Source organism: Balaenoptera ricei, chromosome 17 (genome assembly GCF_028023285.1).
Source record: "Balaenoptera ricei isolate mBalRic1 chromosome 17, mBalRic1.hap2, whole genome shotgun sequence".
In the NCBI taxonomy this organism is placed as follows: Eukaryota; Metazoa; Chordata; class Mammalia; order Artiodactyla; family Balaenopteridae; genus Balaenoptera; species Balaenoptera ricei.
The window spans coordinates 22,501-50,418 of NC_082655.1; the positions used below are offsets into that span (position 1 = coordinate 22,501).

General features: G+C 47.2%; 2 protein-coding genes across 4 annotated transcripts; one reads left to right on the forward strand and one right to left on the reverse strand.

Moving 5' to 3' along the window:
* Positions 1–3,085: 3,085 nt before the first annotated feature.
* Positions 3,086–10,508, reverse strand: C17H8orf33 (chromosome 17 C8orf33 homolog). Of its 3 annotated transcripts, none has more exons than XM_059901861.1 (8): positions 10,401–10,508; positions 5,680–5,875; positions 5,029–5,267; positions 4,904–4,943; positions 4,668–4,829; positions 4,384–4,468; positions 4,082–4,228; positions 3,086–3,704 (listed from the first exon to the last, which is right to left on the reverse strand). In XM_059901861.1, exons 2-8 carry the CDS (start codon positions 5,704–5,706, stop codon positions 3,565–3,567), a joined length of 840 nt encoding a protein of 279 aa, XP_059757844.1. In that variant the 5' UTR covers positions 5,707–5,875; positions 10,401–10,508; the 3' UTR covers positions 3,086–3,564. The 3 variants fall into 3 exon arrangements, with proteins under 3 accessions (XP_059757844.1, XP_059757845.1, XP_059757846.1); XM_059901862.1 differs by having other exon boundaries at positions 5,680–5,850; positions 10,401–10,502; XM_059901863.1 differs by lacking the exons at positions 5,680–5,875; positions 10,401–10,508 and having other exon boundaries at positions 4,668–4,816; positions 5,029–5,110.
* A 113-nt stretch (positions 10,509–10,621) lies between these two features.
* On the forward strand, positions 10,622–27,447 carry LOC132351817 (zinc finger protein 252-like). Its single transcript, XM_059901860.1, is given in 6 exon segments — positions 10,622–10,712; positions 10,961–11,088; positions 13,183–13,254; positions 13,622–13,748; positions 14,432–14,545; positions 23,625–27,447. Coding segments are annotated over 4 exon segments (2,565 nt in total). The 5' UTR covers positions 10,622–10,712; positions 10,961–11,088; positions 13,183–13,221; the 3' UTR covers positions 25,916–27,447.
* Positions 27,448–27,918: the final 471 nt, after the last annotated feature.

Consider the following 27,918-nt stretch of genomic DNA (forward strand, 5'->3'; position numbering starts at 1 on the left):
GGCTGAACCTCAACTGGATTCACAGCTGGGCCACGCCTGGGTGGCTCCCAGCGGCAGGAGGAAGAGACCAGGCAGCACAACTGTGGTCGGCACTGCCCGGGGCCAGTGCAGGGACAGGCGGGGTTTCCATCCCAGCGCCTCCTCCTCCAGGCAGGATTAAAGAAGTCCAAGATATCGCTGATCTAGAAGGGGGCGAGAGAGCTGACTGGATGGGGACCCGGGTAGGAACAAGGAACCTGGGGGCGGGGGGTGGGGGGCAGGCGGACGACGGGTTTCTTAAAGGTAGGAGGCAGATGTCTCCAGAAGGAGCAGGAGCGGGACACTAGGTAGAGAGTGGGGTGAAGGGAGCCCACGAGTGCAGGGGTACTAAGTGTGGGGAGCAGTGAGAAGAGTAGGGCCTGGGGGCGGGGCAGGGGGAGCGGGACACCAGGGGAAGAGTGGGGTGGGGAGGACTGGCTTCTCAGAGCACGAAGGAGAGGATGAGAGGAGCCCCAGGAAAGTAGGGACTAGGAAAAGAAATAGGGTCCCTGAGTGGGGTCACTGGGCAACTGGGGGGGTCGGGGGGCTCACAGTGTGGCTGGACACCAGCACCCCTGCAGGGGTCAGACCAGGAGGACATCGTCCAGTGGTCTGTGCCAGACATGTGGGTGTAGCTCACACAGAGGGCAAAGGCCACCTGGAGGATCTGCAGGTGAGCCACTGAGCCGTGGAGCTGGTGTCGGCCTGAGACCCCCACCCCACACCAGGGCCTGCTGCACAGACCAGAACACGCTGAAGAGCATGGCAGGTGGGTGAGGGCCTCCAGTTCACCTCGCCCACCACTACCTCCACCCACCCCATGTGCAGATGGCTGAACAGAGGACAGGGGAAGGGATGTGACTTAGCTGTAGTTGCGCAACAGAAAAGTCACAGAGGGAACCCCGCCAAGACCACCACTGGGTACAGGCCAAAGGAGGAGCATCCCAAGTAGAAAGATGATCCAGGACTGGAGAGGGCGGCCTAGCTGACTGCCCACCCAGAGGCCAGGCAGTTCCCCCACATCTCCGGTCTCCAAACGCGTCCTGTTTCCTTGTCCCGTGTTTCCCAAAGTCCAGGACCTGCTGCAGGTGGACTCTATGGAACCCGCCGCGCTGCGCCTCAGGGCTGCTTGCCTCTGTGTCCCCCTCCCCAGCTCCAGCTGAGGAGTGGCGGGGTGGAGCTACTTCTCCATCAAAGCCATTTACTCTCCAGAGGCCAGTCCTGCTAAGATCTGAAGGAAGAGCAATCAGGCAAAGGGAGCAGCAGAACTGAAGACCTTTCAGCAGGATTAAGTTGGTTGCCTCAGGAGCAGACAGGAAGCCAGCAAGGCAGGAACGGGGGTGGCGAGGAGGAAGCCACATCAGACAGGGGGTCAGGAGCCTAAATGTGTGCAGGCCCTGTGTGGGGCCTCATCCACCAGCCTTCATATGGCATCCTAGGTACGATCAAGTCACTGGGTCAGAGGAACAGAACCCAGCACACATGGAGGAGGAACACTCTGGCTGCTGAACAGACAGGAGGCAGGAGTGGCTGTCAGAGGGGACTCACACCTGGAGGCTCACGTGGCATTCAGGGCGAGAGACGTGGCCAGCATGAGGATGCTTAGCAGAGAAGACGAAGAAAGCGCGGAACATCTGAGACTTATTTTGAAGACAGAGCTCATACCAGCTGAAGTACTGAACACACGTGGGGGAGAAAGGGCAATAGAGGACGCAATACCATGATTTATAAGAAATGTATATATATATATATGTTCATTCAAATGATCGAAATATTTATTTCTCACATGTATTTGGTCTTCATCCACAGTTTCTGGCTCACTGCTCCAAAAATCCCTTGGAATTTCCTGAGGAACAATGGCAATAGGTTATTTGGTCTCTCGTCCTCAGTTCCTGAAAACACTTCAGGGAAGGTGACTTTCGAATTCCGACAAAAGATGGAGGCTGGCGGGCAGAACTAAGCATGTGATTAGAGGGTTAAAACTTCCCACCTCTGGGGAGCGAAGAAGGGCTAAAAGTTGAATCAATAATGTCTATGTAAGGAAGACACCATAAAATACAAAAGGACAGGGTTTAGAGAGCTTCCGGGTGGTGAACACGGAGACCGAAGGAGACTTGCATGCCCTTCCCTGTGCCTGGTGATATGTATCTGGCTTTTATTCATATCCTAGTAATAAACTGGTAATCTAGTGAGTGAACAAGTTTTCCTGAGTTCTGGTATTCATTATAGCAAGTTAACTGAACCCAAGAAGGGGGTCACAGGAATCTGATTTATAGCCAGTTGGTCAGAAGTATAGGGAACAACTATAGGACTCGTGACTGGCATGTGAAGTGGAGGGGGGTCTTGTGGGACTGAGCGCTTTTCCTGTGGAATCTGATTCCATCTCGGGGTAGACAGTGTCAGAATTGAGTTGCATTCTTGGACACGCTGCTGACATCCAAGAATTGCCGTTGGTGTCGGGAACCCTCGACACAAACACACACACACGTTGGAATTGGATCCACGAACCCCTTTTGCAGAGGTGACACAGATTTTTGGCCTGATCAACTAGTTGAGCAGTAGTGCCATTCACTGAAAAGCAGAAAACAAATGGAGATTTAGGGACTAATCGGATGTTTTGGACACGTCAAGTTTGAAATGCCTGTGAAACAGCAAAATAGAGATGTTGAGTAGGCAGGTGGGCTCCAGGTATCTATCTAGTCTAGTCTGCAAGTTTGGGAGACACCACCAAAGATGGCATAACAACCACTGAAGAGGATTAACCCCCGTGAAAACCCAACTTAATGCAGAAGGCCTGGGACTATCACCTGGAGCAGCTGACATCAGAGCTTGTCCACTGAGGCTCAATGCTAGCGTCTGGCTGGGATTCCTAGGGCAGGAAGCTATCTGCTCCTCAGAACAAAGCCTGGGCTGCTGGGGGCTACGATGGCTCCCCAAGGATGATACCTGCTCAGGAATGAAGGCAATATAGACAAAAGACCAAGCACTGGGGTGAGAGCCTGGACCCAGCAGTGCCACACACCACCTCAACTATATAGACAGTTAACACACGTTTTCACTCCTCCACTTTTATGAGGAATACTTTTATTATGGCAATGTGACACAATGGCATGGAACTCTACACCACTTGACAGAACATCCTTCCATAAGTGAGCACCAGTGTACAACTATGTAGCTTCCCCACTAATCCTTATTACCAACATCTACCTAGTCTGCTCCTAAGCCTGTTAAAAGAGTCCTTCTACAACATGCTAAACACTCACTTCAGTTTACTGTAGAAACTTCTGAATGGACTTCCCTCTTCTGGCAGGAGAGACATTTCAGCTGAAAACCTATAAACGGGGTCCTGGGCTTGTCTCACAGTCAGGTCAGTACCCAACATGCAGGTCTTGCATCTGCCCAACAGCCATGGCACCAGATTCACTGACCAGCCAGGGACAGAGCAACCCCACATCTGTATGACAAAGCATTCCTGGGAAAGTTCTGCACTCAAGACAAACCCCTGCACCAACTGCAGAGGAGGACCGTTCCAGAATGGGGAACAGGCTAAAAGAAATTGAAGCTAAACTCTTCATGAGGAGTGTCTAGGGTGTCCTTGGCTCTCCCTGTTAGACGAGGCCTGCAGACCCTTCGGCTCTTCTTTCTGGCGGCCTCACCTACAGGCTGCAACTGGACTGAGTGGGCAGCTGTAAGGGAGGGGAGAGACCGTATCAGAATTGAATGATAATGGCTAATGTTAACTGTGCCCATACAACTCTATCCCCATTGTAAAAATTAACTGACTTACTTCTCAAAATTATAAGGTATCACACTATCATCACACCCCCTTGAGAATCACAGAGAGATTCACTAACTCTCCTGCCCCTGCCTCCCTGGTCCAAGCCCGAGTTCTCTGTTCCTGAGATCCAGGCTTTCTCTCTCCCTGCTCCCTGACGCTTTCCTGAGCCATCTTCTACCCCCACCAGCCCTACTGCTCTCGGCTCCCTCCTTCCACTGCCCAGGCTCTCCCTCCCCGCCCCCTTGAACTAGGCAGGTGTGCACCAACCAGCTCCCAGGTCCTCACCAGTCCTGAGAGCCCGCAGGGCCACGCACCACTCGGCTTCCATCTGAGCCCTGTAGTCCCCGAACAAGGAGCGCATCAGCTGCCTCTTCCGGGGCAGGGGGGTTCTTTGGCTGCGCAGGGTTCGGATTGCCCCAAGAGCTTGCTCTTCTGCAGATGAAAACACAGGACTAGTAACCTTCTCTATCCTCACCTCCAACTGTCCTACGGCAAGGGTAACGATTCCATCCCTTGCGAGCACCTGCAGGCCACAGGACTGTCACCGTTCACCCGCCCCCCCGCAACTCTACAGACAGGCCCCTCACTCTGCTTAGGGGTGGGTCTCTGCATCTTCAGCCCCAGCTCCAGCTTTTCCACGCACCAGGCCAGTTCCCGGGCCAGCTGCTCCGCCTGCGGTGGATCGGGGATAGTGGCTGTGAGAGGGCACCTGGACCCCGCGGCCTCCAGCCCCATCCCACAGGAACCCAAAACGCCCCGTCTCATCCTCTTCCCGCTTTCAGCTCGCAAATCCGAGACTACACCCACCGGCGGATTCCCACCCAGAATGCACCCCGAGGCTCCACCCTTCCCGACTAAGGCCCGCCCTTGCCTGGGCCTCCGCACTTAGCGGGGCTTCCTCTGGGGCCGGCGTTTCTGTGGCCTTCCCGCCTCCATTCGCCGCAGAGGCCCCATTCCGGGTTTTCTTCTTCTTCTTTTGCTTCTTGGCCCTGGAGGCAGCGTCACTGCACGTAGGGTGCCCTAAGCAGACAGACTGGATAGGGCCTTACAGTGGAAGGACTCGGGGCGCCGGGGGGAACCGGGGGCTGCGGGGTGCGCGGGCAGTACCTGGGGCTGCCGATGTCTCCCGAGCAGGATGTCCTGGAGCCTGGAGAAGGGGGAACAGTACGAGGGTCACGAGGAGCCAACGGCCCAAGGCCCCGCCACCAGCGCGCCCTCACCGCAGCACTCACCGCCATGCGCTGCAGCCGTACCCAGAGCCTGAGGAGGGCTTCGGGACCGACGCCGAATTCGCTCCCCGCCAAACACGTCCGCGTAGCAGAGTTCCGCAGGGCGCGGGCGGCGCGGTGGGCGGGCCCGGGCCTTTCGGAGCACGGTGGGCGGGGCCCGGGCCGTTCGGAGCGCGGTCTGCAGGAGACCCTCCCCAACACTGACTAGGTTGCAGGTACTGCTCTGGATAAAAGGACGACGCCTACACAAGGGAATGTGCCCTTAAAGCTCACCTGCCAGTGGGGAGGGAAAAGCAGGTAAACAGACATGAAAAGCTGTCAGCCAGAGCGGCGCTGTGAATAACAGCGGCCCCAACGGGGCGGCGAGTGGTCAGCAAAGTCCTGCAAGGAGTAGCAGCCCTGGAGGGGCTGGTCCGGCAGCGGAAAGGAGGGCGGGGGCCGAGGTGCAAGGTGAGGTGGGGTAGTTGCAGGGCCCTGGACCGCAGCGGGAGGCGGCTTCTGTTGTAAGCGCAGTGGAAGCACTGGGGGACGTTCATCCATCCGAGGAGTGACGCGGCCTTACCCAGATGCTGCTGTGTGGTGAGGGCCCAGAGCGGCTGGGGCAGGGGAGGGGAGGACCTGGAGGGGATTCAGAAACAGGAAGACCCCGCGCACCTGCTGGCGTCTCGACGTGGGCACCATCTACCTGCCCTTCTGCGCTCCCTGCCCAAGGCCGCCCCACCACCAGGCGCCGCTCCTTGTTTCGCATCACAGGCGTCAGGAGGACCCGGGTGCGTGGTGCTGCTTGAGAGGACAGGAGTCCGAGGTGCTGCTGTCCGATGATTCCTGTCAGTGAAATCGGCGTTGTTTCCTGAGGCGAGGGGATGGGAGGTCTCAGAAGGTACAGTTTGGTCATCCCAGTAGTTAGTACCGGGTTGGTGAAAAAGTTCCTTAGGTTCTTAAGTAAAAACAAAAGACACATTTTTCATCTTCACCAAGAACTTTATTGAACAACGTATTCACCGTTTTGTTCCACTACCTCCTGCCATTTTTCAGGCAACTTCATAATTCCGTCTTCCCCAAAACTCTTATCTTTTTGAGCAAAGAACTGTTCGAGGTACCTTTTACAGTCTTCTGGGGAATGGAAATTTTTTCCAGTAAGAGAATTTTGTAAAGACTGAAATAAATGGAAATCCAAAGGTGCAGTGTCTGGTGAATACGGCAGATGAATCAGAACTTCCCAGCCAAGTTGTAACAGTTTTTGCCTGGTCATCAAAAAACATGCAGTCTTGTGGTATCCTGATGGAAGATTATGCGTTTTCTGTTGACTAATTCCAGACGCTTTTCAATGAGTGCTGCTTTCATTTGGTCTAATTGGGAGCAGTACTTGTTGGAATTACTCATTCGATTTTCCAGAAGGAGCTCGTAATAGGGGACTCCCTTCCAATTCCACCATATACACATCACCTTCTTTAGATGAAGACTAGCCTTCGGTGTGCTTGGTGGTGGTTCATTTCACTTGCCCCACGATCTCTTCCATTTCACATTATAGTACAGTATCCACTTTGCATCACCCATCACAATTTGTTTTAAAAATGGAACGTTTTCATTATGTTCAAGTAGAGAATCGCATGCAGAAATACGGTCAAGAAGGTTTTTCCCGCGTAACTTATGTGGAAGCCAAACATCAAAGCGATGAACATAACCAAGCTGGTGCAAATGATTTTCAACGCATGATTTGGATATTTTGAGTATGTCAGCTATCTCCCGTGTGGTATAACGTTGATAGTTCTCAATTAATGTTCTCTCTTTGATCGCTATCAACTTCAACTGGTCTACCCAACCATGGAGCATCGTCCAGCGAGAAATCTCCAGCACAAAACTTCGCAAACCACTTTGGGCACGTTCGATCCGTCACAGCCCCTTCTCCATAAACTGCACAAATTTTTTTTTGCGTTTCAGTTGCGTTTTTACCTTTCTTGAAATAATAAAGCATAATATGCTGAAACTGTTGGGTTTTTTCTTCCTTCTCCAATATTAAAATGGCTACACAGGGACTTCCCTGGTGGCGCAATGGTTAAGAATCTGCCGGCCAGTGCAGGGACACGGGTTCGAGACCTGGTCCGGGAAGATCCCATATGCCGCGGAGCAACTAAGCCTGTGCACCACAACTACTGAGCCTGCGCTCTAGAGCCCGCGAGGCACAACTACTGAGGCTGTGTGCCACAGCTACTGAAGCCCACTCACCTAGAGCCCGTGCTCCGCAACAAGAGAAGCCACCGCAATTAGAAGCCCATGCACCACAACAAAGAGTAGCTCCCGCTTGCCGCAACTACAGAAAGCCCACGCACAGCAATGAAGACCCAACGCAGCCAAAGAAAAAAAAACCTAAATAAATAAATTTATTTAAAAAAATTTTTTTAAGTAAAATAAAATGGCTACACAAAAATTCACCAATTTTGATATGTTTTTTTAAAATGTATGCTGATATGACCGCTGTCTCAATACAATCTAACAAAATTGTTTCGAATGAAGTTAAAGACAACTAAGCACTACTATAGCCATCTTACAGAAAAAAACAAACGAACTTTTTGGCCAACCCAAATAGCTAATATATTAGCTATTTACTGAAGTGTAACAAATTACCACAAAACTTATCAGATTGAAAACAACAAACATTCTTTATCTCATAGTTTCTGAGGGTCAGGAACCTAGCAAAAGCATAGCTGGTTGGTTCTAGATCAGGCTCTCTTTGAGGCTGCTTCACCTTTTGGAGGAAGACCAAAGACTTTTTAGACATATTTTAAAACAACCACAGTTAGGATGTATTTCAGTCCTGGGAGACTGAGGTTTTGGTGGTGAGTGGACTCCAGACCCTAAGGGGCCTCTCCCTGCCTCCTTTGGCTGTGAAACCCCTCTATGACTTGGCCCAAAACTGCTTCCTACAGAAGCCTTCTCAGCCCAGACATGTGTGCCTGAGCACAGGCCTCACACCAGATGCTTCCCCTTCCACAGCCTCTATTCCCAGTCAGCCACTGAATCCTATCAGTTTATCTCCTAAGTAATCTCCACGCCTACCCACCCCCACCCCCCCAACACACACCGTATCTGCCCTGAACTTCAATCGAGTTCTCGCTCATCTCTCTGCCTGCACTTTCACTCTCTGCTGTCTTTTCTGAACCACCCTGTGGTGAGAGTGGTCTTTCTAAAACAGAAACTGTGTTGCTCTCCTGCCTAGAAATCTTCTATTTCCTCCAGTATAAAGTCCAAGCTCCTTACTTCCAGCCAGCACATGCCCCATAAGTCATACAGAGGCAACTATTTCCAGACCTCACTCTGCTCTGGCCCTGCTGATCTGCCAGCCTTCCGAGCCTCACCCCCCCCCCACCTCTCCTTACAGGCCCCTGCAGCCCCCACTGCCCTCTGCCCAGCCAGCCGCCTCATTTTTCTTCCCTGACAGTACTAGCACCTGTTCAAACCCCCAAACTCAGACAGTAGGTCCTTGAAGAGCTCTAGAGAGGAAAGCATAGATGATCTAGTCCTCCATGTCACTAAGTCCCCAGATCTCCTCTACATTGCCTCCCACCCTGGCATGTAATAAAGGCTCATAAAATGAACAGCAAGTCTTCATCTAGCTGTGCCTGGCTGTCTGCACCTCCACAGCCACTGCAGGAACCATGCCTAACGTTTCACTCTCAACCATCATGGCTGCTTTCTGTCTCTTGAGACACACTAGTCTCCACTGACACAGTCTTTCCTTGGCCTACTCCCCTGGCCTGTTTAGAAAATATACTATAAATTTCATATGTGCAAATATAAATATTTACATACAGCCAATTCTCATCATCCACGGTAGTTGTATAAAGTAGCTGGGAACGCTGAATTAGGGAATAACAAACCATTGCTCCTAGGGGAAATAGAGTTAGGTTCCTCGGAGCCTCTGGTCACGACATTTTCATCAACCAATCAATACATAACCTTGTTTTATGTGTGTTTCTGCTTAAAGACACCTTATTTAATATAGACTGTTGATTCATAAACACTGAACTCGGCCAACAGCGCTATAACTTGTGCTGAATGAAGTTCATCTAGCACACTTCCTCTATAAAGGCATCACATCACAGCCCTCTTGCACTTAGGGACATTAGACAGCACTTCAGCACTATGCTTGAGGGCCATTTTAAACAGTGAAATCCCCAAGAAAAATCATAAAAATACAAAAAGTGTGGCAGTTAATATACAGGCACACCTCAGAGATACAGCAGGTTCGGTTCCAGACTACTGTAATAAAGTGGATGTTGCAATAAGTCACACGAATTTTTCTGGTTTTCCAGTGAATATAAAAGTTATGTTTACACTGCAATATAGTCTCTTAAGTGTGCAATAGCATTATGTCTAAAAAACAATGTACATACGTTAATAAAAAATATTGCTAAAAACTGCCAACCATCATCTGAGTCTTCAGCAAGTCATAGTCAAAACATCAAATATCACTGATTGCAGATCACCATAACAAATATAATAATGATAGGTTTGAAATATTGCGAGAATTACAAAAATGTGACACCAAGACATGAAGTGAGCAAATGCTGTTGGAAAAATGTGCTGTGCTATCAGTTTTTGTCTCATGTATTTTGATGCTCTGTTGTTAGGTGCATACACAGTAAGGATCCTTGTGTTTTCTTACAGACTTGATCCCTTTATCATACTTAATACCCCTTTTTGTCCCTGATAATTTTACTTGCTCTGAAGTCAGCTTTGTCTGAAATCGATATAGATACTCCAACTTTCTTTCCATTAGTGTTAGCATGGTATGCCTTTCTCCTCCCTTTATTTTTAATCTATCTGTGTCTTCGTGTTTAAAATGGGCTTCTTATAGACAACATATAATTATATGTTATATGTCTTATTTTTTTTATCTGCTTTGACAGTTCTGTCTTTTAATTGGTGTATCTAGACCATTCACTTTTAAAGTGAGTATTAATATGGTTGTTACTGTTTTTTATTCATTACACTTGTTTCTTTTTAAAAATCTTTGCCTCTTCTCCTGCCTTCTCCGGTTTAATTGAGCATTTTATCTGATTAGATTTTTTTTCTCCTATTTAGCATGTCAATTATACTTCAAAAAAATTCTAATGTTTGTCTTAGAAGTTTGCAATATATATTAGGACTAATGTAAGTCCACCTTCAAATAACACTACACCGCCTCAAGGGTAGCACGGGTACTTATAACCCAGTGTCCCGATTCCTCTCTCCCGTCCCTAGGACACCGCTGCCACTCACCTTACACATGCGACACTTACCCAATACACTGTCACTAATATTCAATATTACTCTGAAAAACAATGACCTTTTATTTTACTTAGGAGTAAGACAAGTCAAAGATTTTATTTTACCTTCACTTATTCCCTCTCTGATCCTTTTCCCTTCTCTGGGTAGATCCGAGTTTCTTGCGTCACTCCCTAACTCTCTGACGAACTTCTAAAGCCTCTCCCAAGACGACGGGGCCAGTGGCATAGAGTCCTCTGAGCCGCCTAGAGCGGCCCGACAGAACCCTAGGATCTGATTGGCCGGTAAGCTGGAGGCGGGGCGGAAGTTCCTAGCTGGCATTTCCGGCCTGGCGGGTCCGCCCTCCTCGGCGTGGTGTGTGGAGCACGTTTACCTTTTTCGGCGGAACCGAGGGAGTCCTGGCCTCACTTGGCGCGGAGGTGCCTGCGGCGCTGCGACAGGCGGGACGGCGCGGGGCTGGGCCGAGCCGGGGGAGCACCTGTTCGTGTGGCCTGAGGGGCGGGCCGGGCGGAAACCCGCGCGGGGGTGGGGTCCGGGCTACCCTGGCGCGGAGGCGGGGCGGCGGGCAAGAGCCAGGCCTCACGGAGGAGGCGAAGTTTGGGCGCGGTCAGGGGATGCACCGAACCTGTGCTTTTTGTCAGCTGAGAGGATATTTTTCACTTATCAGGGGTAGGTTCCGTGAAAGGATGAAGTCGCGAAGGCTGTGCAGCGAAGGGACGTTGGTGCACATCCCGGCGCTGAACAATCCCAGGGCTCATTCATTCGCTCGGTGGGCGCCCACTACACACTGCCTTGGTGATTATTAAAATTTACTGGGTTTTGTTTGTGGTTTGTGAACACTATGCGAGGCACTTTATACATTTTTCTCACTTAACTCAAAATAGTCACTTAAGGTAAGTGGTGATGTTCTCACTTTATGGTTTGTGGAGAAACACGTCACTTACTCGAGACCCTTGCGTTAGGAGGTGGTGTATTTGAGATTGGAACTCAGTCTGGTGGAGCCCAGAGCCTATGCTTCTAACAGGAGTGTTACGTGCCTCCCACACGAGGCTGAAAGGGAAGGCAGAGTGCATTTGGAAGGACCACTTGAGCACAGCACACAAAGGGCGTGAGCGCCAGGGACCTGTCAAAGGCAAGCCCTGGCTGAGGACCGAGAGGCTACCTCTGGCCTGGGTGGCCTGAGGTGGAGATTCCGGGATGGCCCAAGAGAAATGAACTGGGCATTAATAAGCTTGGGTTCAGCAGTCAGTTAGAGCCCAACAGAGGCTTAAGTGATGAAGGCGGGGCAGGCAGGGTTTGTTCTGGGTTGTGTCTCTGAGGTTCTCTGGGTTTTCACCTCATGGTCACACTAGACAGAATTGTTTCTCCTTGTTTCTTTTTTATCATCAGGGAGGAAAAGCCTTTTCTAGAAGCCTATTTGCAAACTTCCCTTAACATCTTGTTGACCAGAAGATGGGCCTAGGGCCAAAGTAGCTGGGGCCAAGGAAAAAGGGCACATTTCTACCTGAATTAAGGGGTCTGTTTGCATGAAGCAGGCTGTGGGGGTAGAGGCTGACTGTGTATCAGAGGCCAGTTGGAAAGGTTTCCATGGGAGTGACACCCCGTGTCACCTGTCACCCTAAATTATCACCAGATCTGTGGTTCTAAATGTCATATGTATGCTGACAGTTCCCAGTATATACCCAGCCAGCTTCAGCCTCTCCTGAAATTTGGACTTGTGGATCGAAATGCCCGCATTCTCCACTTGTAGTTCTAATAGGCATCTTGAACATAACATGTACAAGACAACTTTTAATTTTTATCCTTCAGATATACTTCTACAGTCTTCCTGGGTAATTGGAAATTTCATCATCTCAGGTGTTTGGGCCAAACATCTTGGTGTTTCATCCCACATCTAATTTGTCAACAAATCCTATTGACTGTACCTTTGAAAGGCATCTGCAATCTGACTACTTATCACCTGCTACCACCACTGCTCCAAGACACTATCGTCTCTAGCTGTGTTATTGCTGGGACCTTCCAGTTGGTTTTCCTGCTTCTACCCTTACACCCTCCTCCCTGCCCCCTAGTCCATTTTCAAAGCAGCAGCTGGAGCAGCCGCACGTCAAGTCATATCACTCTGCCCAGACCTTCCAGATGCTCCCAATCTCATTCAGAGTAAAAGCCTAAGTCCTATAGCCCACAAGTTACCCCACCCCCCTCTGTCTTGCCCTCCCCTACTCTGCTTCAGCCCCTCTGGCCTCCTTGCCCTTCCTTGAACACGTCAAGTGTGCTTGCACCTTGCAGCCTTTGCACTTGTGCCTCCCCCTGCCCAGGATGTATCTCCCCTGATATCTACTTAGTGCCTGCCCTCACTCCATCCATATCTGTTTTGATGTTACTTTATCAGAGGTGCCTTCCCTGGCTGCCTTTCGTAAAAGATCTCCTCCCAACAGTTGCTGCCCTCGTGCTGCTTATTGTTTCTATTCCTTATCCCCTGACACAAGCATTATGTCTGTCAACCTCCCTACGGCTGTGCACTGCTGTAGAGTAGGAGCTTGTTCTTCTCCTCGGCTGTTTGCCCACTGCCCAGGATTCTCCTAGGTGGGCCTGAGATGCAGACCGTCGTCTCCCCTGGTCAGGTGCACTGCCGGGGACCTGGCTTTCACGTGTGGCCTTGTTATGCTGTCGTACTATGGGCTGCTGGGGAGGCTTCATGGGAGGCAAGGGAATATGTAGTCTCAGGCCACTGGGTGCTGGGACCGTTGTTCCTTCCTGGGGATTTCAGGTAGCCTACAACTGGGTCTCTGCTGCCACAGACCTCTTGAGGTACAGGCCCGGAAGTCTCAACGTTGCCATGGGGAGCAGAAGGCGGGTCAGGCTCCATCACACTCTTCCCTTTTGCTGCAGCTCGGCCTGCCTCCTTGGGACAAGCTTGGAGACCCAGTGATGGCCCACAAGCAGCTGCTTCCTGGGCCCCAGGTGAGTGGTCTTCGTGGAGACGCCTCTGTGTGGCCTCAGCCCTTTCCTGGCTGGAGTCTCCACGGTTCCCTCTGAGGCACTGGTCTCAGGGTAGATGGCTCCCTGTCTTCATTGATGTCCTCAACCCTCGGGTTCAAGTCCCTGAAATGCACTCTGGACTGTATCATCTCACCCCTGGCCTGGGCACAGAGGAGGACAAGGGATGGGCAGGTAAACACGAGTCAGAATGGTGTCTGCCTCAAAGAGCCTGCTCTTGTGGGGAAGGCAGTCTGGTGTATGTGCTCAGAGGGGTTTTGCCCATCCTGAGCCTAGTGCCTCCCTACCCCCAGGCCTGTCCTGGGGTTGCAACAAGATCTTGTCATTCCAGGTCTTGGTTTCCTTCGAGGAAGTGGCCGTGCTCCTTTCCCAAGAGGAGTGGGGCCGTCTGAGCCCTGCTCAGAAGGGGCTCTACAGGGATGTGATGCTGGAAACCTATGGGAACCTGGTCTCGCTGGGTGAGGCTCTTCCCAGGAGCTCAGCTCTGGGCTTCCTGCTCCATGAATGGCCCTGGGGACTGGGACTGGGGCTGGGCTCAAGGCTCAGAGGCTTCTCACCCCCTGGGCCCAGACATGGGGCATTTGTGGCCCTGGGCCCAGGCAGGCCTGGTCTGTGCAGAGGAGGGGACAGGTGGTGCCAGGGACTCCCCCAAGTTCTTTGTAGGAAGTATGGAAGGAGAACATTATTCATTGAATGCCAAGTATATTCATATCCCCTCAGTTAATCTTCATGCATCTTCGAGGTTGGTGGTAAGCTACATAGTTTATAGGTGAACCTGAGGCTGACAAATATCACTTTATTAAGATCACACAGGCTGTCAGGGCAGATCTGGGATTTGCATCCATTTGGCTTCAGAGCCTTGCTTTATACCTGCCTTATACTTAGTCCTTCTGCCGTACACCAACACCTCCTCTACCATGAGTCTTCTGCCATGATGTGTTCAGGCCCCAAGTCTGTCCCTTATCTGTGACCCCCAGAAGAGCTGGGTTTGACTTTTCTTCAGCTGCGACAGAGGCCTACATCTGTCTCCATGCTTTGGAGACCAGGTGGCAGGCAAGGTCAGCACACAGGCGCTGCCCATGGGGCCATCCTGCCCTGGACCTGGATGAGTTGTCAGTCTTGCTTTCTTTCTCTGGAGCAGGACTTCAAGGTTCCAAACCTGATGTCATCTCCAAGCTGGAGCAGGGGAAAGAGCCATGGGCCCCACACTCACCAAGAATTGAGGGGAGCTGGATCTGGAGACGCAGGCGTGCAGGTGAGTCTGCAGGAACACCCCCACACTCTCGTGCCCCTGCTGGCAGGTGCCGCCACTTCACCAGGCCAAATTGCGTCACCACCAGAGCTTTGCTTTCCTTCTCCGTCTTCTTTCTCTTCTTTTCTCTTTTTTGCTATTAATGGCCCCTATTCTGTGCCCCTGAATGGGATCATGTTTACCTTACCCTAGAAGGATGCTCTTTCAGTTCCTGAAAAGAGCTCGGGTGTCTCCCTGGCAGCTGCCTCCCTACCCTGGCTGCCTCTCAGTCGCTTCCATGTCACCCAGTCCTCAGGCCTTGCTGGCCAGCTCTGCCTTGGCTGCTGGAGACACCAGTTGGAGAGTCCACCTGGAGGCTTGCCATCCTGCCCAGACTCTCACCCCTGCTGTTCACTCAGAGTTCCCAGGCTGATTCTGGCCTTCGGAGAAACGCGTGACTTAGGGCTGCTTCTTGTGTAGCGAAGGACTTGGGCGTGTAAATGGTAAGCGGAGGAGAGTTCCTGTGCTCTTTGCTGCATAGCAGCTAACATCACCTGGTCTGTTGTGCATTCCTAGCACTGTGCTGGCACAGTGAACTTACACAATCCTCCAGCATCCCTGCAGAGTCGGTGCTCAGGAAAATGAGGCACAGAGAGGTTCAGTTGCTAGCCCGAGGTCACACAGCTGGCCAGGGACAGAGGTGAGTTGGATCTCTGGTGGACTGGCTCCCTACCACACGCCTTTTTTTTTTTTTTTTTAAACAGCTTTTTAAAGGTATAATTAGCATATAATATGCTATATTTTTTTTGGTTTTTTTTTAATAAATTTATTTATCTTATTTATTTATTTTTGGCTGCTTTGGGTCTTCGTTGCTGCGAGCGGGCTTTCTCTAGCTGCAGCGAGCAGGGGCTACTCTTTGTCGCAGTACACGGGCTTCTCGTTGCAGTGGCTTCTCTTGTTGTGGAGCACAGGCTCTAGGTGCGCGGGCTTCAGTAGTTGTGGCACGCAGGCTCAGTTGCTCCGCGGCATGTGGGATCGTCCTGGACCAGGGATCGAACCCATGTCCCCTGCCTTGGCAAGCAGATTCTTAACCACTGTGCCACCAAGGAAGTCCCTGCTGTACATATTTAAATGTACAATTTGGTAACATTTTTGCATATGTATGCACCTATGAAACTGTCCACTGTGGTAGAGATAGCAAACATATTCATTACCCCCAAAAGTTTTCTCATGTCTCTTTGTAATCCCTCCCTCTCACCGCTTCCCACCTCTATCCTGAAGCAATTACTGATCTGCTTACTGTCACTATAGATTACATTTTCTAGAGTTTTATATAATTGACATCATGGAGCATGTATTTTTTTTTTTGGCCTGGCTTTTCTTGACTCACATAATTATTTTGGGATCCATTCATGTTGTGTGTCAATAATTCAGTTCTTTTTTATTTCTGATTAGTATTCTGTTGTATGGATATACCACAATTTGTTTATCCATTCTCTGTTAATGGACATTTAGATTGTTTCCAATTTGTGGTTAATACAAATAAAGCTGCCATGAACATTTGTGTACAAACCTTTGTTTGCTTGACCATACATTTCCTTTTCTCTTGGAAATACCCAGGAATAAAATGGCTGGATTACATGGCAGGTGTTTATTTAAACTTTTAGGAAACTGCCAAAGGGCTTTCCAAAGTAGTTGTACTATTTTACATTCCCACCAGCAGTGGATGAGAGTTCCATTTCCTCAACTTCCTTGTCAGCACTTGATGTGGTCAGTCTTTTAATTGTAGCCACTGTGATGGATGTGTAGTGGTATCTCATTGTGGTTTTATTTTTAATTTCCCTAATGATTAAAGATGTTGAGCATCTTTTCATGTGCTTGTTTTCCTTCTGGATTTCTTCACTGGTGAATGTCAGTTCAGATCTTTGCCTATTTTTTACCTGTGTTTTTCTTTCCTTATTGTTGATTTTAAAAGAGTTCCTTTCTAAATACAGGAATGTTCTATTTACAGGTCCTTTATCAGATATATACTTTGCATGGATTATTCTCCCACTCTGTGCCTTGTCTTTTTATTCTCTTAACAGTGTCTTTTGAAGAGTAGAAGTTTTAAATTTTGGTGAAGTCCAGTTTTAATTTGTTCTTTCATGGATTGTGCTTTTGGTGTCATATCTAAGAAATCTTTGCCTAACCCAGAAGATTTTCTTCTTTGAAAAGAAAATTCTATAATTTAAAATTTTTGTTTGTTGCATTTAAGTCTTGATTCATGTTGAGTTAATTTTTGGTGTGAGATATGGATCCAAGTTTAATTTTTTACAAGTGAATGTCCGGTTGTTCCAGTACCATTTGTTGAAAAGACTATCCATTCTCCACTTGCATTGCCTTTGCACCTTTGTCAAAAATTAGTTGTCCATGGGAGCTCCCTGATGGTCTAGTGGTTAGAATTTGGCACTTTCACTGCTGTGGCCTGGGTTCAGTCCCTGGTTGGGGAACTGAGATCCTGCAAGCTGCGTAGCACAACCAAAAAAAAAAAAAAGAGAGAGTTGTCCATATATATGTGAGGTTTTTTGGAGCTCTCTGTTCTCTTCCATTGTTCTATTGTCGATCTTTATACTCCAACACCACACTGTTGTGGATGCTTCATTAAAAGTCTGGAATCAGGTAGCATTTGTCCTCCAATTTTGTTCTTCATTTTCAGAGTTGTTTTGGCTATTCTAGATCCTTTGTATTTTCATGTGAATAGAAAAATCAGCTTATTGCTATCTGAAAAAAGTCCTGCTAGCATTTTTGTTAAGATTGCATTGAATCCATAGATCAGTTTGAGGGAAATTGACATATATTGTTTTCTGACCCATGAACAAGATGTATGTCTCCATTTATTTGTCTTAATTTCTCAGTAGTATTTTATCCTTTTCTATGTACAGGCATTTTACATCTTTTGTCAGATTTATCCCTAAGTATTTCATTTTTTTAAAAACATTTATTTTATTGAAGTATAGTTGATTTACAAAGTTGTGTTAATTTCTGCTGTACAACAAAGTGATCCAGTTATATATATATATATATATATTCTTTTTTTTTAATTTATTTATTTTATTTATTTATTTTTGGCTGCGTTGGGTCTTTGTTGCTGCGTGTGGGCTTTCTCTAGTTGTGGCGAGCGGGGGCTACTCTTCGTTGTGGTGTGTGGGCTTCTCACTGCGGTGGCTTCTCTTGTTGCGGAGCACAGGCTTTAGGTGTGCGGGCTTCAGCAGTTGTGGCACACGGGCTCAGTAGTTGTGGCTCGCGAGATCTAGAGCGCAGGATCAGTAGTTGTGGCACATGGGCTTCGTTGCTCCGCGGCATGTGGGGTCTTCCCGGACCAGGGCTCGAACCCGTGTCCCCTGCATTGGCAGGCAGATTCGTAACCACTGCGCCACCAAGGAAGCCCTCTTTCATATTTTTTGATGTTTTTGTACATGGTATTTTTTTAAATTCCAATTTCCAGTTGTTCATTACTTATATATAAAAACAGAATTGATTTTTGGGTGCGTACCATAGGAACAGTAGGCATGTAGGGGAATGGGCCCATGATGGCAGGAAGGAGTTATGGGTAACAATGTGCTGGAAATAAACAGGTGGTACCATGGCCTCTGTTTCTCTCACCTGGATTTTCCCTGATAAAACATAACCAGTTAAACTTACTTTTAGGGTCCCCCTTAGTTTCTCCACATACAATGCACCACCCTCTGTGGGGCACACAATCTGTTAAACATCGTCCCCTGGTGACCCTTTTTTCTATCTTCCCTTTCCTCCTTACCTGGACTAAGAAGTGGTTCATCTCCCAGGAGACGTCTGATGTCTCAGCCCATAGTGTCCAGGGGAGGAGAGACATCAGCCGAGACAGAGGTGTCCAAGGAGGAGTAGACAGGACCACGTCAGGCTGTGTTGGATTTGATTCTTAGCCTAGGAGGGTGGAAAGCTATGGAATGTGTGTTTAAAAATAATTTATTTTTGTGCAGTGAACATGTGTCATTTTAGTAGAACAACAGAACTGATCCCTGTAGAGAAGTGTGGTGACAAGAATAAAACATCACCCCAAATCTTGCCTTGCAGAAACGTTCATTCTCAGCGTTAGGTGATAGTATTTCATGCATTGGCTCGACCAGATAGAAGTTTGTCTCCCTCGTGTAACAGCGTCCCTGTTTGGTGGATTCTCAGTTTGACATGCTTGTTAGGAGGCCAGCTCATCTGTCTTGTTTCTCTGCCACCCTCTAGATTGGCATGCCTAAACACTCACCTCCAGGTGTAACACTGGGTTATGGGAGAAGGAGTTAGTGGAGGAGGCCATTTCACTGCCATGGAGTCTGTGACCTTGAAGTTGCCCACGTCGCTTCTACTCACATTCCACTGCTGAGAATTCAGTTACGTGGCCACACCTAATACTGCTGTTTTCTTAGTGGTTGCTCTGGAACTTACCGTCTACATCTTAAATTATAAGAATCTACTTCTGGTTTATATTATTCCAATGACTATAGAATAGTTATTCCTGTAGAACGCCATTTCCTCTTCTTCCTTTTTGTTTTTAGTTGTTGTTGTTGTTGTTCTTTTTAAATATTTATTTATTTATTTGGCTGTGCCAAGTCTTGGTTGCAGCATGCGGGATCTAGTTCCCTGACCCAGGGAACCTGGGCCCCCAGTCTTAACCACTGGATCACCAGGGAAGTCCCTTTTCTCCCTTTTTGTGCGTTGTTGTATATCTGTGTGTGTTACAAATTCAACAATACATTCTTATAATACTTTATATAATTTTATGTCTGTTGTGGAAACTAAAAGAAGAAATGAGACCAGCATATATGTATACAGTTTGTTATATCATTTACTTTCTTATTTACCATTTCTCTTTGTTTGTTCCTGTGCATTTAAGTTACATCTGCTGTCCTTTCCTTACTCCAGTGTATCTCACCTCTCACCCATCTCCTTTGTGCTGTTTTTGTCACATGCAATACATTTCTATCTGTGATATTGTGATTTATAATAAGAAGTATATATTTGGTCCTCATCCCGTTTCTGGCACAGAGCTCCTAAAACCCTCGGAATTTCCAAAATAATGAGAGTAGTGAAAATTGCTCTGTTGTTTTTGAAAATGCCCTAGCAGTCCAATCCAGTTAAATTTGGGCAGCAGTATTTTTAAAAGTTAGTCTTGGAGGTTTGTTGTGACTCAAGGAGGCTGGATGCAGGAAGGGATCCCCCACCCTCTCAGCCACACTCACCAGGAATTTCACCTCTTCAGGTTGGAGTTGGAGGGGATGATAGGTGCTGGTGGCCTAGCCTGGTGAGATGTGGGGAGCTTTCCCTGGGAGCTGCGGGGAGAGGGAGCTCCTTCTTGGCCCCACCCAAGAGGAGTAGAGCATCTGCCATACTGAGCTGGGCGGGTGGAGGTGCGGCGGGTTAGGGCTCACATGCCACACACTCTTGCTGCTCTTGCCAAGTTTTAGTAGATTTTCTTGAATAAACGTTTCTTCATTTGCTTTTTGCTCTTAGGACAATTTCCAGAGTCATTAAAATGGTTGTTAGTTGGGGTTGGGTTTTTTGTTTTGTTTTAATAGTTCTTGCCAGCTTTGTTTTGCTGTGACTTGGATCCATGGACTTTATTACACTGTCATCAAAGTGGAATTTCCTGGCTTTCAATTTTGAAGAATATTTTTGCTGGACGTAGAATTCTAGGTTGGCAGTTGTATTCTTCAGTACATTAAAAATGTCTTTCTGTCTGCTCTCTTCCACTTCTGAAGTCGAAAAGTCAGCCTGCGATTTTATTTTGCTTTGAAGGTGACACATATTTTTCCTCTTGCTGCTTTTAACATTTCTTTTTTTGGTTTTCAACAGTTTGGCTATGTTATACCCATGTGTGGTTTTCTTTGCATTGACATTACGTAGGGTTCTTCGAGCTTTTTGAATCTATGGTTTATAGACTTTTGTCAGTTGTGGGAAAATCTAGGCCAAAATTTCTTAAATTATTTCTTCTATCCTATTCCTTTTCTCCTCTCCTCCTCGGATTGTGAGAATATACACATTATGCTTTCCACCTTGTTGCACCTGCTTCTTATACTCTTTTCTGTATTCCCTGTCCTATTTTTTTCCTTGCTGTGCTTCAATCTGAATACTTTTCAGATATTACTTACGTACCTTCCAGTTACGTAATCCTCTGTTTTGTTACCTGCTATCTGCCAATGTACTCTCTTGTCTGTTGAACTCTTAATTTCAATTTTCATTTGATTTCTAGTGAATTCTCTATATCTTTGTTTTCTTACATATACTAATCATGGTTTGTTTGTTTGTTTTAAGCTGGTTCTTGATAATACCTGAATTGCCTGTGGGTTTGTTTCAATCGTATATTTTTCTCCTGGTTTCTTGTCGTTTAGTCTTTTTTTTAAAACATGATTTCTGATATTTAATTGTGTTAGTTATTATAGATTAAAAATTATAGAGGCTTTATATGATGTTACATTCTTGAAAGAGGATTAAGTCTCCTTCTGGCAGACAGATAAAATGCCATTGGATCACCTTCCCATGTTAAGGGGTTGGTCTTAAGCTTTGTTAGGGCTGGTCTGATACTCAGGGGAAAATTCCCTACTCATTGGTCCCCTTTGAGGAATGTTAGGGACCTGATTCATTATTCTGAAAACTGGTAAATAAAAGAATCAAGGATTGATTCTGCCTTTACTAAGTGGGTTATCCCTCAGGATAACTAGACAATTGATGAGTAAAAGTTTCTTCATAGAAACTTTAAGGGTTTAAAAAAAAAAAAAAGGTCAAACCTGAATCCTGAGATAACAGCCAAAAATTCTAAATACAGAAGTCAGCTAATCCTACCACCTCCTTCCTCTAACCCTGTACAAAGAACACCCAGCAGTAAAATATCTTCTACCTAGGGCAAAAACAAAGGAATTGCCTCAAAAAACCAAATAGCCCTAGGTAAAAACTTGCAAATTTTGGCATTTGGAGGTACCCTGGACTTATAACCACCATCTCACTCAAATGCCCTTCTGATTCATAAATACCCTCATTCATAGAGTTCCCAAGTATCTTTTTATTGCCTCAATTTAAAATACAAACAGGCATCAACTATAATTCAATTTTAAAAAGAGCTAAAAAAAATAATAAAAGTAAATTAAAAATAAAATAAAATACAAACAGGCAACCAAGGATCCCCTGACATCTGAAGCAACGTGAACTGGTGTGAGACGTTGCTTCTTTTTTTTTTTTTTTTTTTTTTTTGGCTGCTTTGGGTCCTCGCTGCACACGGGCTTTCTTTAGTTGAGGCGAGCGGCGGCTACTCTTCGTTGCAGTGCGCGGGCTTTCTCATGGCGGTGGCTTCTCTTTGTTGCAGAGCACGGGCTCTAGGCACGTGGGCTTCAGCAGTTGTGGTGCACGGGCTCAGTAGCTGTGGCTCGCAAGCTCTAGAGCACAGGCTCAGTAGTTGTGGCTCACGGGCTTAGTTGCTCCTCAGCATGTGGGATCTTCCTGGACCAGGACTCAAACCCGTGTCCCCTGCCTTGGCAGGCAGATTCTTAATCGCTGCGCCACCAAGGAAGTCCCGGAGACGTTGCTTCTTGACTCATAGATCACTTTGTTCTGTGGTCTCTTGTTTTGTCACATTCTTCTTCATTCTGTTTCCTACCTGGTGAAATAGCACCTCTTGACAAGGATCATCTTTTTAGACTCTAGTCCCAGGATGTTGAAGACTCTTAACTCCTCAGATACTCCTGACAGAAGCCACAGGAATTCAGGACCTTTACCATCCACAACCTGCCCCTTCAGGCTGCTCCTAGGTTTCTAGAATGAAGTATTGTTTGCTTTTTACCTTTCAGACTTGAATGGTAAAAATCAGTCCCTTTGAAGTACTGGGCCTAGTTCTGCAAAGACGACTTAGCCCAATGTTAGGTCCCACCCAGTTAATATTTTCAGCTCAGTCTCTGTTCTGGCTAAACAGTCTGAAAGTGACAGCTCTAATAATAACCACTGTTTACAAAAGAGAGAGTCCATTGTGCTTTTGCGGTCTCTCAAAACAGGGCTACCCTCTCACAGTTCTCACCAGGCTTGTTCTTCCACTGGTCTTTGTAGCCACATGATTCAGTGCTTTTGGCTGGGTGGTTTTGTTTTTGGTACATTTCCTTTCATTGAGTCTCAGAATTCAGTTGTGTCACAGTTTTTACAAATTTTCCGGTACTTTTATTCATTGGGAACGTGTGGTATGGACTGGTGTACACATTTGGGTTTTTTGCCTTGTGCTGTACCTGCTATTTGAATGGGTAGGTTGCTTGTTTCTATTTTTCTCTATTTTCCATGATTTACTTCTGTGAAACCAAGTTGTCCAGATCAAATAATTTTTCCCATTATGTGTTACTCAGTATACCCTTCATTCATTATAAATCATTTATGATACATTTATTTTTCAACAAATGTTTGAATGCCTGTTATGTATAAGCCACGGAAGATGCCTTTTTTTACAGAGTGTGCAGCAGTAACATCAGTGTAGGTGCTGACCGTCCAAGCCTCCACTGCTGACTTCCCCATCTCCCTCCTTGCCTTCTTTTTTGTTTTTTGTTTTTTTGACGTGGACCATTTTTTTTTAAGTCTTTATTGAAGTTGTTACAATATTGCTTCTGTTTTATGTTTTGGTTTGAGGCATGTGGGATCTGAGCTCCCTGACCAGGGATGGAACCCTCACCCCCTGCATTGAAAGGTGAAGTCCTAACCACTGGACCACCAGGGAAGTCCCCCCTCCTCGCCTTCTGAGGGCGCCTCTCCCTCAGGTCACGCCTCGAGTTCCTGCTCCATCTGTGCCTGGTTAGCCCATCTGAAATGGAGGCATTTCACCTTGGGTTTCTTCCCTCCCTCCCTCCTTCCCTCCCTCCTTCTCACACCAGCTTTCATTGCTCTGAGAGCATGCTTCTCTCTCCTCGCCTTCTCTTTTCTCTTCCCAGCAAGGTCATTTTTGGTTTTGCATTCTGAAAATCCAAATCCTCCTAGGAGATAATTGCTTCATATAAATGTTTCTATTTATGCTCTAAGTATTTCCCATAGTAAAACACGAGTAACTCTTTTTTTTTTTTTTTTTTTTTAGGTTATGACTCTAGGAAGGAAAAAAAAGAATTGACTCCAAAGCAGGAAATTTCTGAAGAAATGGAATCCCAGAGAACAAAATTAGAAGAGCATGTAAGGAATATTTCCAAGGAATCTGATTTTGAAGAGATGACTAAAACTGAGGGAAAGCTAAAGAATTGCTGGGGGAAATATGCAGTGGAGGGACTTAAGAAGGATTTCCCCCAGAAGAGTAATTTCAGGCCAGTGACAGTGACACATGTGAAAACCCCCTTGGGGGAAAGAGGTCCGAAATTCAGTGCAGCTGAGGTAAGTTGCGCTGCAGACACAAGTTCTGTCAGAAACTGCAGGCTGTCTTCAGGGAAAAGTCTCCACCAGAGTGTGCCACGTGTAGAAAACTTCCAAACAAGTATGGACCTCACTAACCTCCAAAGTTTCTGTGTAGGAGAACAAGGCTGTCAGGCAGATGTGTTTGTGAAAGTGCCCAGGCAGAGTTCAGTTTTCAGTGAGAACCAGAGGATTAACAGTCCAGAAAAAACCTTTGAAAAGTGTGCTGTGTGTGGAATAGCTTTTGGTCAGAGCAGAGCTCTCATTCAGCACCGGAGAATTCACAGTGGGGAGAAGCCCTGCGGGTGTGAGGAACGTGGCAGAGCTTCCCATGCCCGTCCCTACGCCATGCAGCACTGTAACACTTAAACTGGAGAAAGACCCTGTGAGGCTAACGGATGTGAGAAAGCTCTTAGCACATGTCCGTCTTACATTCAGCATTGTGAAGTTCACACTGGGGCGAAGCCCCACGAGTGCAGTCAGTGTGGAAAAGCCTTTAGTCATAGCTCTAACCTGATCCATCATCAGAGAGTGCATAGTGCAGAGAAGCCATACATGTGTGTGGAATGTGGGAAAGCCTTCCGGAGACAGTCACACCTCACTCAGCATAAGAGAACCCATTCTGGAGAGAAACCCCATGACTGTGCTGAGTGCGGCAAAGCCTTCAGCGCACGATTATCTCTCATTCAACATCAGAGAACTCACACAGGAGAAAAACCCTATGAGTGTAACAAATGTGGAAAATTCTTTAGCCTGAACCGAACCCTTATTGTTCATCAGAGAATCCACACTGGAGAGAAACCCTATAGATGTAATGAATGTGGAAAATCCTTCAGTCAGCGCTCACAAGTTATTCAACATAAGAGGGTTCACACTGGAGAGAAGCCTTATATCTGCAATGAGTGTGGGAAATCCTTCAGTGCTCACCTGTCCCTCATTCAGCATCAGAGAATTCACACTGGAGAGAAACCTTATGGGTGTAATGAGTGTGGGAAAACCTTCAGTCAAAAAGGACACCTTATTCAGCATCAGCGAATTCACACTGGAGAGAAGCCCTATGAGTGTAATGAGTGTGGAAAAGCTTTCAGCCAGAGTTTTAATCTCATTCACCATCAAAGGACACACAATGGCGAGAGGCCCTACAGGTGTAATGAGTGTGACAAAGCCTTCAGTGTTCTCTCCTCCCTTGTCCAGCATCAGAGAGTGCACAATGGAGAGAAACCCTACGAGTGCCACAGCTGTGGGAAGGCCTTTAGTCAGGGCTCACACCTAATCCAGCACCAGAGGAGTCACACTGGAGACAAACCCTACGAGTGTAGCGAGTGTGGGAAAACCTTTGGACAGATATCCACCCTAATTAAGCATGAGAGGACACACAATGGGGAGAAGCCCTATGAGTGCGGCGACTGTGGGAAAGCTTTCAGGCAGAGCGCACACCTCATCCGCCATCGAAGAATTCACACTGGGGAGAGCCCTTTCACGTGTAGTGACTGTGGGAAGGCCTTCAACGTCCGCTCCTCCCTCATTCAGCATCTCAGGGTTCACACCGGCGAGAAGCCTTACGAGTGCAGCGAGTGTGGCAAGGCCTTCAGCCAGCATTCACAGTTTACTCAGCATCAGAGGGTTCACACTGGAGAGAAACCCTACATGTGCAGTGAATGTGAGAAATCATTCAGTGCACGCTTGTCCCTTATCCAACACCAGAGAATTCACACTGGAGAGAAGCCCTATAAATGCACTGAATGTCAAAAATCCTTCCGACAAAGCTCTCACCTCATTCGACATCAGAGAATCCACAGTGGAGAGCGACCTTACATGTGTAGTAGATGTGGGAAAACTTACAACCAGAGAATATCTCTTATTAGTCATGAGAAAGTTCACAGACTCCACGGTGGAGAGCAAGCCCGTCAGTGTGACGAGTGTGGGGAGCTCTTTGGCACACAGGCAGCATTCATGCAGCACCGGAAGGTTCACAGTGGAGAGTGACTCACTCTGATACGTTCTTCACAGTTTTACAGCAGGAGAGTTCTACTGATAAGAAAGCTCACTTTATGACTTTCCTTTTGGAAATTCAGCTCTTAAGGAATTAAACTATCTCCCAATGTGCTACTCACTGAATGTAGGCTGCTGAATTATGTGGTAAACATTCCAAGGTAACATGCCTTCCCTCAGACCCAGAGAATGGCTCTCTGCTTGAGTGTTTTAAATGAATGCAACTTAAATATACTTTCCTAAATCATGTTTTTATAGCACCAGACCTTAGTGTACAGTTAGGTGTTTCCTTTGGCCCCTGCCTTTCTTTTCTTTCCTCTTCATCATCTATTTCAGCTTCAGGAAAAGTAACTGGGATCCTTGGACTTAGGAGTGTGATGGAACTGGGTTGGGGTTTTCTTATTTGTTTGTTTGTAGGGCCTTTTCAAAATGTTTTTGTTCTATTGTGAGGGATATGATACCTTTAATTTCAAAGGGGTTGTCCCTTTTCAGGATCCGGTAATCCACAGAGGTAAGAAGGCATATGAGTATAAGCAGAGTTTGTTATGGAATGAGGTGAGGCTTGTGTGTAGATTCAAACTGTTGAGATCGTGCTAGGAATTCAAGTGACTCATGTAAACTGGGGTTTCCTACAGGGTAATTTGAAAACAAAAAACCCCATGAATTGGAGGGGTGGAATAGGCATAAAGTAGACACAGGCTGGCTTGGGACCCAGGACGCAGCTTACAGATTCTGTTGGTATATTCTGGATCCACTTCTGAGGGAGAGGAGGTGAGTGGTTGGAGCTGTTCCCTTTCACTGGGCGGCCTCGCACTGAGCAGACTCTGGTGAGAAGGGCAGGTCCTCCTGCTGCCAGAGGACAGGACTCCAGGTGAGGCAGGGACACGGCATTAAGCACCTTTTCGTGGGTAGGTTATCGCTCAGGCTGTTGGTCAGCCTTGGACCCCTGTCTGCATGCTGTAAACATGCTTTTGTCCCTCCCAGGAGCTGTAATAGTGGTGTCTCAGTGCCCGTGGTCCTCCCACCTAATGCCTTGAGGTGGTGCTAAACATCCTGGGAGCTGATTTCCTGAGCACAGTCTTCAGAGTGGCTGCCCCTGGTTCATCACGTGTGGTTCACTCCAGTGTCCTCAGAACCCCATTCTCCAGAAGTTTCTATGGCACTTCCTTCTGTTTTTGTGGAGGAAAGATTAGCATCAAAATGGGCTGAAAAAGGGTTATAAATATGAGAGATTCAGCAGAAGGAGTCTGTGAGAGACAGTTCTAGAAACAAATCTGGCAATTGAAAGTGGCTGTTGAGAGTCTGATGAGAAGCTGGTACCGTGTGTGAACCCTTGAGAAGGGACTAACAGGATCTGGGATGGGCTATAGTGGGATGGCGCTTTATGAATAAGGCAGGGTAAGAATGGAGTGAAAGAGGAGCAGTGAATTGCTTAATAGCTGGACATTCTATTCCTTTATAGTATCCTTTTTAGTAATAAGTTTATTCCTATTTTCCTGCTTTATTAAAGAAACTTTCTCTTAGAAGTTAACTGACCTTTTCTCCTTATGTTGACTTGACCTATGGCTCAGGCCTTATTTTCCAGGCTCTTGTCTATATAGCAGTAGCATTGGTCTTTACTCGTTTTAGAATTTTGAGGAGCTGATTGAAAAATCTGCCCCTTAATGATACTTCTCCTAAGCACACTTCACCACAAATAGCTTTGACATTTTTTAAAACTGGAATTAATACACTGTGATAATAATGGTTATCACGTGCTAAACAAAAATTCTGATTGAGTCATCAGACCTTTACCTTTTTATCCTTAGTATGTGAGAGGCACTGTGATGAATGCTTCTCCTGGGTTTTCTCATTTAATCCTCACATCACCTCAGTGAAGTAGGTACTTTTATTAACCCTGTTTCACAATGAGACTGAGGCACAGAGAGGCTGCTTGGGGGCGGCTCTGGTACCACATGGCTCTGCCGCCTACAGTCGTGGATCCCCCACTGGGCGCC

What these genes read in the sequence shown, in the direction of transcription:
- C17H8orf33 (XM_059901861.1), bottom strand. Translation starts at nt 5,706, where the DNA reads ATGGTGCCCACGTCGAGACGCCAGCAG. An exon ending in TACGGCTGCAGCGCATGGCG is followed by an intron (nt 4,944 to 5,028) that starts GTGAGTGCTGCG and finishes CCCCTTCTCCAG; the next exon opens with GCTCCAGGACATCCTGCTCG. An exon ending in GGAGACATCGGCAGCCCCAG is followed by an intron (nt 4,830 to 4,903) that starts GTACTGCCCGCG and finishes GGCCCTATCCAG; the next exon opens with TCTGTCTGCTTAGGGCACCC.